Below are 10,000 nucleotides of genomic sequence, written 5' to 3' on the forward strand. Positions count from 1 at the left end.
AGGCCTGGGTGGGCGGGGGCTGGTGGGGTACGGTGGGTGAGGCCCTGGGCCAGGACATCCAGAGGGCTGACGGGGAAGGGGGGTCCCAGCTGGGGGGGCGTGGGAGGGAGGGGTGGGGGGAACGCGAGGGGGATGGGTCTGAGGGGGGAGGGCGAGGGGGAGGGTGGGGGGCCCCTGGGATACGGGGAGACCCCGAGTCTGAGGGCCCGGCGACGGGGAGGAGAAACCTCGGGTGTGGGGGGTGGAGGAGGGAGATGAATCCTGGCCGGAGTCAGACTTAGACAGGAAACCTGGAGAGGAGGAGAGAGGGGGGGATAGAGAGAGAGGGGGAGGTAGAGAGAGACAGACAGGGAGGGGATGAAGAGAGAGGGGGGATGGAGAGTAAAATAGAAGAGAGAATAAGCAACAGAGAGGGGAAGACAAAAAAGGAACAGAAGAGAAGGAGAGAAAGTACTCCATCAGTAATGACAACAGTGATCTGAATCCCTCCATCAGTAATGACAACAGTGATCTGAATCCCTCCATCAGTAATGACAACAGTGATCTGAATCCCTCCATCAGTAATGACAACAGTGATCTGAATCCCTCCATCAGTAATGACAACAGTGATCTGAATCCCTCCATCAGTAATGACAACAGTGATCTGAATCCCTCCATCAGTAATGACAACAGTGATCTGAATCCCTCCATCAGTAATGACAACAGTGATCTGAATCCCTCCATCAGTAATGACAACAGTGATCTGAATCCCTCCATCAGTAATGACAACAGTGATCTGAATCCCTCCATCAGTAATGACAACAGTGATCTGAATCCCTCCATCAGTAATGACAACAGTGATCTGAATCCCTCCATCAGTAATGACAACAGTGATCTGAATCCCTCCATCAGTAATGACAACAGTGATCTGAATCCCTCCATCAGTAATGACAACAGTGATCTGAATCCCTCCATCAGTAATGACAACAGTGATCTGAATCCCTCCATCAGTAATGACAACAGTGATCTGAATCTTCCCATCAGAACAAATCAGACCGTTGGAACTAAAAGCCACACTCCCTACACCGTACCTGCTTCTCTCTGCCCCGCCCTCCGCCCCTTGGTAACCATGGGGATCTCAGTCTCCTCCTGGGGCATCTCAGAGATCTTCTGAAGAAACATCTTCTCTAGAGCCTCTGCCATCAACACTATGTCGTCACCAGGCTGCGCACGCACACACACACACACACGTCAGTTAACCCTAGCCCTACTATCAGATTTCTGTGTGTGTGTGTGTACTGTACCTTGTTGTAGATGTAACAGTTGGTGAACATGGTGTTGAAGTCCTGTATACATTCCTGGGCGTTCCAATAGTAGCTGTTCTCCAGTCTCTTCTTGATGGTCCCCATGTCCATAGGAACCTTGATGATCTGATAGTAATCCTGGAGAGGAGAAGAGAGGAGAGGAGGGAGAGAGAGAAAGAGGACAGAGGAAGGGGGGAGAGGGAGAGAGAGGGAAAGAGAGAGGGGGGTTAGAGGGAGGGAGGAGAGAGGGATGGAGAGAGAGAGATAGAGGGAAAGAAAGACTTTCTCCCCCCATATCTCCCTCTCACCTCCATCTCTCTCCCGCTCTACGGGAGCCTGGAGGGGCGATGAGAAGTGATTGTTCCCACACACACACACACACACTACTTACAGGCAGGCTGAGTTTGATGGCATCTACGGGAGCCTGGAAGGGCCATGAGAAGTGATGTTTCCACAGCGTCTTCAACAGCACCTTCAACAGGTACTGCAACACAATAAACCTATTACCAACCCACCACTCAATCAACCAACCCACCACTCAATCAACCAACCAACCAGGGCCCTACAAATCTGCAATGGGGAGAACACGGACAGAATCCTGGAATCCAGATATTAAAACAGAATTCAACAATATAAAAAAATGTATTGAAGAACTCAGTAGGAAATCAACTAAATGTATTGAACTTCAAAATGCATCAGTGATTCTCCCTCCCCCCACCCTCCCGAAGAGGCAACAGCAGAGGAATGCCCATCTGTGTGCTTTTTGTCTACCAATTTGTGTAGCCGTTAGCGATGATGTTAATGATAACCTTCTGGTAGATGAAAAGGCTTTCCCAGAAACCTTATCTATTAAATGTTAACTACAAAGTAGCGTATGTCTACCTGGCAGACTGACATAATTATTTACATCAATCCAGTGGCCATTTTGTTTAGCTAACTCTGCAGTCCCGAGTGCTACAGAAACATCGCTAACCAAACAACGGTCTCAGGCTGGTGCACAGTTGAATTAAAGGGTAGATAAATCCACAAATTAAAATGTATTTAATTTTTCGCAGACCTCAAAAGTGGTGTCATGATTAGAGGTCGACCGATTAATTAGGGCTGATTTCAAGTTTTCATAACAATCGGTAATCGGCATTTTCGGACACCGATTATGGCCGATTACATTACACTCCACGAGGAGACTGAGTGGCAGGCTGACTACCTGTTACGCGAGTGCAGCAAGGAGCCAAGGTAAGTTGCTAGCTAGCATTAAACTTATCTTATAAAAAACGATCAATCTTAACATAATCACTAGTTAACTACACATGGTTGATGATATTACTAGTTTATCTAACGTGTCCTGCGTTGCATATAATCGATGCGGTGCCTGTTAATTTCTCATCAAATCACAGCCTACTTCGACAAACGGGTGATGATTTAACAAGCGCATTCGCGAAAAAAGCACTGTCGTTGCACCAATGTGTACCCAACCATAAACATCAATGCCTTTCTTAAAATCAATATACAACTAAATATTTTTAAACCTGCATATTTAGTTAATATTGCCTGCTAACATGAATTTCTTTCAACTAGGGAAATTGTGTCACTTCTCTTGCGTTCTGTGTAAGCAGTCAGGGTACATGCAGTAGTTTGGGCCGCCTGGTTTGTTGCGAACTGTGTGAAGACCATTTCTTCCTAACAAAGACTAATTCATTTGCCAGAATTGAACATAATTATGACATAACATTGAAGGTTGTGCAATGTAACAGCAATATTTAGACTTAGGGATGCCACCCGTTAGTTAAAATATGGAACGGTTCCGTATTTCACTAAAAGAATAAACGTTTTGTTTTCGAAATGATAGTTTCCAGATTTGACCATATTAATGACCTAAGGCTCGTATTTCTGTGTGTTATTATATTATAATTAAGTCTATGATTTGATAGAGCAGTCTGACTGAGCGGTAGTAGGTAAACAGCACTTTCATGCATTTGCGAGCAGCTCTTTGCTGTGCTTCAAGCATTGCGCTGTTTATGACTTCAAGCCTATCAACTCCCGAGATTAGGCTGGCACTTCTTACCTGAGAAAATTGAAGACTCATGTTAAAAGGAACCACCAGCTTTCAAATGTTCTCATGTTCTGAGCAAGGAACTTAAACGTTAGCTTTCTTTCATGGCACATATTGCACTTTTATATATATATATATATATATAAATATAAAGTCGGCCGATTAATCGGTATCGCCTTTTTTGGTCCTATAATAATCGGCATCGGCGGCGAAAAATCATAGTCGGTCGACCGCTCGTCATGATGTGGTTTAAGCATTGATGTGGACTGAATATCAAATTTTGTTCTATTAAAAAAAGTTTGAGTTTGAGAGCGAAAACTGAGAAAAACGGAAACCTGAAAAAACTCCACGGAATAAGGCCCAAAAAATATAAAACATTTTATTTTATATGGCCCCGACCGACAGTACAGTATCAGTAGTCAATGCTAGTTGTTCTATGGTTCGAGAAAGAGAAACACACACACACTACCTGTAGCTGGTTGGTCTGTCGTTTAGGCCTCGAGGGGTTCCATGTCTCGGGGGGCGGGGGGTTACAGGAGAGGGAGCGGGGGGCGGGATCTAGGCTGCTGCCCGCCTCCAGGCCGTCTCCCATGGCGACGGAGGCAGGGCGTAGCAGGCGGGGAGGGGGGGAGTCCCAGTCAGACAGTTTGGACCCGGGAGAGGAGGCAGGCTAGACTTGGAAGCCCTCTCAGGCCATCACACAAAACGCTGGACTCTCTGGAGGGAGGAGGAAGAGTAACGTCATCATCATCATCACAGCCCACTGGATTCTCTAGGAGGGGGAGGAAGAGTAACATCATCACAGCCCACTGGATTCTCTAGGAGGGGGAGGAAGAGTAACATCATCACAGCCCACTGGATTCTCTAGGAGGGGGAGGAAGAGTAACATCATCTTAACAGGTCTGCTTCAAAGCCTTAATAAAAATACACGGCCTTCTCTTTTAGTCTTGCTCCCTCCGTCTGTCTCTCTCCGTCTCTCTCTCCCTCCCCCTTCCACCGTCGCTCTCCCCCCCCGTCTGTCTCTCCCTCTCCCCGTCCGTCTCGCCCTCCCTCTTCCCCAGTCTCTTTCATCCTCCCCTTCCACGCCTCTTGTTCATCCCTCTGACTTCTCTTTCCTCTGACTTCTCTTTCCTCTGACTTCTCTTTCCTCTGACTTCTCTTTCCTCTGACTTCTCTTTCCTCTGACTTCTCTTTCCTCTGACTTCTCTTTCCTCTGACTTCTCTTTCCTCTGACTTCTCTTTCCTCTGACTTCTTTCCTTGTGTTTTTCTTCTCTAAGAGCTGTATTCACTCTGCAACCCCACTACGTACATACAGCTACATAAACACAGTCCTATACACAGACCCCACTACGTACATACAGCTACATAAACACAGTCCTATACACAGACCCCACTACGTACATACAGCTACATAAACACAGTCCTATACACAGACCCCACTACGTACATACAGCTACATAAACACACAGTCCTATACACAGACCCCACTACGTACATACAGCTACATGAACACACAGTCCTATACACAGACCCCACTACGTACATACAGCTACATAAACACACAGTCCTATACACCGACCCCACTACGTACATACAGCTACATAAACACAGTCCTATACACCGACCCCACTACGTACATACAGCTACATAAACACAGTCCTATACACCGACCCCACTACGTACATACAGCTACGTAAACACAGTCCTATATACCGACCCCACTACGTACATACAGCTACATAAACACACAGTCCTATATACCGACCCCACTACGTACATACAGCTACATGAACACAGTCCTATACACTGACCCCACTACGTACATACAGCTACATAAACACACAGTCCTATACACCGACCCCACTACGTACATACAGCTACATAAACACACAGTCCTATACACTGACCCCACTACGTACATACAGCTACATAAACACACAGACCTATACACTGACCCCACTACATACATACAGCTACATAAACACACAGTCCTATACACTGACCCCACTACGTACATACAGCTACATAAACACACAGTCCTATACACTGACCCCACTACGTACATACAGCTACATAAACACACAGTCCTATACACTGACCCCACTACATACATACAGCTACATAAACACAGTCCTATACACCGACCCCACTATGTACATACAGTCCTATACACCGATCCCACTACGTACATACAGCTACATAAACACAGTCCTATACTGACCCCACTACGTACATACAGCTACATAAACACAGTCCTATACTGACCCCACTACGTACATACAGCTACGTAAACACAGTCCTATACACAGACCCCACTACGTACATACAGCTACATAAACACACAGTCCTATACACCGACCCCACTACGTACATACAGCTACATAAACACAGTCCTATACACTGACCCCACTACGTACATACAGCTACATAAACACACAGTCCTATACACCGACCCCACTACGTACATACAGCTACATAAACACACAGTCCTATACACCGACCCCACTACGTACATACAGCTACATAAACACAGTCCTATACTGACCCCACTACGTACATACAGCTACATAAACACACAGTCCTATACACCGACCCCACTACGTACATACAGTCTTATACACTGACCCCACTACGTACATACAGCTACATAAACACACAGTCCTATACACAGACCCCACTACGTACATACAGCTACATAAACACAGTCCTATACACCGACCCCACTACGTACATACAGCTACATGAACACAGTCCTATACACTGACCCCACTACGTACATACAGCTACATAAACACACAGTCCTATACACTGACCCCACTACGTACATACAGCTACATAAACACACAGTCCTATACACTGACCCCACTACATACATACAGCTACATAAACACAGTCCTATACACCGACCCCACTATGTACATACAGTCCTATACACCGATCCCACTACGCACATACAGCTACATAAACACAGTCCTATACTGATCCCACTACGTACATACAGCTACATGAACACAGTCCTATACACCGATCCCACTACGCACATACAGCTACATAAACACAGTCCTATACTGACCCCACTACGTACATACAGCTACATGAACACAGTCCTATACACCGACCCCACTACGTACATACAGCTACATGAACACAGTCCTATACACCGACCCCACTACGTACATACAGCTACGTAAACACAGTCCTATACACTGACCCCACTACGTACATACAGCTACATGAACACACAGTCCTATACACCGACCCCACTACGTACATACAGCTACATAAACACAGTCCTATACACCGACCCCACTACGTACATACAGCTACATGAACACACAGTCCTATACACCGACCCCACTACGTACATACAGCTACATAAACACACAGTCCTATACACCGACCCCACTACGTACATACAGCTACATAAACACAGTCCTATACACCGACCCCACTACGTACATACAGTCCTATACACTGACCCCACTACGTACATACAGCTACATAAACACACAGTCCTATACACAGACCCCACTACGTACATACAGCTACATAAACACAGTCCTATACACTGACCCCACTACGTACATACAGCTACATAAACACAGTCCTATACACCGACCCCACTACGTACATACAGCTACATGAACACACAGTCCTATACACTGACCCCACTACGTACATACAGCTACATAAACACACAGTCCTATACACAGACCCCACTACGTACATACAGCTACATAAACACAGTCCTATACACCGACCCCACTACGTACATACAGCTACATGAACACAGTCCTATACACTGACCCCACTACGTACATACAGCTACATGAACACAGTCCTATACACTGACCCCACTACGTACATACAGCTACATGAACACAGTCCTATACACTGACCCCACTACGTACATACAGCTACATGAACACAGTCCTATACACTGACCCCACTACGTACATACATCTACATAAACACAGTCCTATACACCGACCCCACTACGTACATACAGCTACATAAACACAGTCCTATACACCGACCCCACTACGTACATACAGCTACATAAACACAGTCCTATACACCGACCCCACTACGTACATACAGCTACATAAACACAGTCCTATACACCCACCCCACTACGTACATACAGCTACATGAACACAGTCCTATACACTGACCCCTGCACACACAGGCATATCAGCCTACTGTGTCACCGACTAATCAACAGAACTGGACTTTACCAAACTTTCCAACACACACACCTACAGTCACACACACACAGATCTATATACCGACCCCTGCACACACTGGCTGCCCAGACTAACCACCAAACTGGACTTCCCCAAACACACACACACACACACACAGTAAACACAGACATAGTCTAACAGATAAAAGGTTAAAGGTCCTCTAACATGGTTTGATTTAACGAGGCAAGTCAATTAAGAACCACTTCTTATTCAAAAAGACGGCCTACCAAGAGGCAAAAGGCCCCCTGCCGGGCCGGGGGCTGGAATTCAAAATAAACATTTGGACAAAACACGACAAGAGACACCACAACACTACATAAAGAGAGACCTAAGACAACAACACGGCATGGCAGCAACACAACAACACAGCACTGTATCAACGCAACACAACAACACAGCACTGTAGCAACACGACAACACAACACTGTAGCAACACGACAACACAACACTGTAGCAACACAACAACACAACACAACATGACAACACAGCACTGTAGCAACACAACATGACAACACAGCACTGTAGCAACACAACAACACAGCACTGTAGCAACACAACAAGAACACGGTTGATAAGAGGGAGTGAGGGCTAAATAAGCATCAACCAGTGGATCTTGCGTCACGTATAGAGCGATGGACAGTTTACAGAGGAGTATAGAGTACATCACCAGAACACTGACAGAGAGAGAGAGTTAAGCCACCCTCTGACATCACCAGAACACTGACAGAGAGAGAGAGAGTTAACCTGTTGGGGCTAGGGGGCAGTATTTTCACGTCCGGATAAAAAACGTACCCGATTTAAACTGGTTACTACTCTTGCCCAGAAACGAGAATATGCATATAATTAGTAGATTTGGATAGAAAACACTCAAAAGTTTCTAAAACTGTTTGAATAGTATCTGTGAGTATAACAGAACTCATATGGCAGGCCAAAACCTGAGAAGATTCCATGCAGGAAGTGCCCTGTCTGACAATTTGTTGTCCTTCTGTGCATCTCTATCAAAAATACAGCATCTGTGCTGTTACGTGACACTTTCTAAGGCTTCCATTGGCTCTCTAAAGCCGCCAGAAAGTGGAATGGGGTGTCTGCTGTCTCTGGGCAAAGTACAACAGCAGAGTTTGTAAGTGGCCTGCCTGGGGACAGTGAGACAGATGCGCGTTCACGAGACTTCTCCATTTTTTCTTTCAGTCTTTGAATGAATACAACGTTGTCCGGTTGGAATATTATCGCTATTTTACGAGAAAAATAGCATAAACATTTATTTTAAACAGCTTCTAAGTATGGTAATGGAATATTTAGAATTTTTTTGTCACGGATAGTGACCTGAACACACGAACAAAACGGAGGTATTTGGATATAACTATGGATTATTTGGAACCAAAACAACATTTGTTGTTGAAGTAGAAGTCCTGGGAGTGCATTCTGATGAAGAACAGCAAAGGTAATCCAATTTTTGTAATAGTAATTCTGAGTTTAGTGAGCCCCAAACTTGGTGGGTGTCAAATTAGCTAGCCTGTGATGGCCGAGCTATGTACTCAGAATATTGCAAAATGTGCTTTCGCCGAAAAGCTATTTTAAAATCGGACATAGCGATTGCATAAAGGAGTTCTGTATCTATAATTTTTAAAATAATTATGTATTTTGTCAACGTTTATCATGAGTAATTTAGTAAATTCACCGGAAGTTTTCGGTGGGTATCCTAGTTCTGAACATCACATGCTAATGTAAAAAGCTGGTTTTTGATATAAATATGAACTTGATTGAACAAAACATTCATGTATTGTATAACATAATGTCCTAGGAGTGTCATCTGATGAAGATCATCAAAGGTTAGTGCTGTATTTAGCTGTGGTTTGGGTTTATGTGACATATATGCTTGCTTGGAAAATGGCTGTGTGATTATTTGTGTCTATGTACTCTCCTAACATAATCTAATGTTTTGCTTTCGCTGTAAAGCCTTTTTGAAATCGGACAATGTGGTTAGATTCACGAGAGTCTTATCTTTAAAATGGTGTATTTCTGTTTTATTTATTATCTGAGTCTGAACGATGTTTTATTTTGAAAAATGACCGGATTCCCTCTGTTACATCCGTCTATGACTCACTCTTGACGCTTGTCTCGGTCACGTGATACGTTGGATTTGTGGGGACGGCGCGTGAACAGAGGTATATTTGACATGTTTCAAACATTCGCGGGGATTTTGGAAGAGACTGAGCCCGAGACTTCATTGTCCCAGCTGGTGCACAATAACCCGTCTTTGCTTTTAAAAGAGTTTGAGCGCTACTTCCCAACCACAAAAGACCCACGAACTGCCAAGGGATGGATCCGCAACCCATTTGTCAACAAACCAGGTGAATCCAGCATGTCTACGCAAGAAGATGATCAACTGCTGGAGATCGCAAATGACGGCGGCCTTAAA

General features: G+C 44.9%; 1 protein-coding gene across 1 annotated transcript in view; it reads right to left on the reverse strand.

The window, feature by feature from the left end:
- The window catches only part of LOC115178035 (bromodomain-containing protein 4), a 37,283-nt gene that overhangs the window by 13,824 nt on the left and 13,459 nt on the right, over nucleotides 1–10,000 (reverse strand). Inside the window, exons 3-7 of the mRNA XM_029739043.1 lie at nucleotides 3,803–4,197; nucleotides 1,675–1,767; nucleotides 1,284–1,421; nucleotides 1,071–1,203; nucleotides 32–290 (exon numbers count right to left, since the gene is read on the reverse strand). Coding sequence (XP_029594903.1) covers nucleotides 32–290; nucleotides 1,071–1,203; nucleotides 1,284–1,421; nucleotides 1,675–1,767; nucleotides 3,803–3,925 — 746 coding nt within the window. The 5' untranslated portion in view covers nucleotides 3,926–4,197. The remainder of the gene's footprint in view (nucleotides 1–31; nucleotides 291–1,070; nucleotides 1,204–1,283; nucleotides 1,422–1,674; nucleotides 1,768–3,802; nucleotides 4,198–10,000) is intronic.

The sequence above is a fragment of the Salmo trutta genome, chromosome 38 (assembly GCF_901001165.1).
Source record: "Salmo trutta chromosome 38, fSalTru1.1, whole genome shotgun sequence".
NCBI classification, from domain to species: domain Eukaryota; kingdom Metazoa; phylum Chordata; class Actinopteri; order Salmoniformes; family Salmonidae; genus Salmo; species Salmo trutta.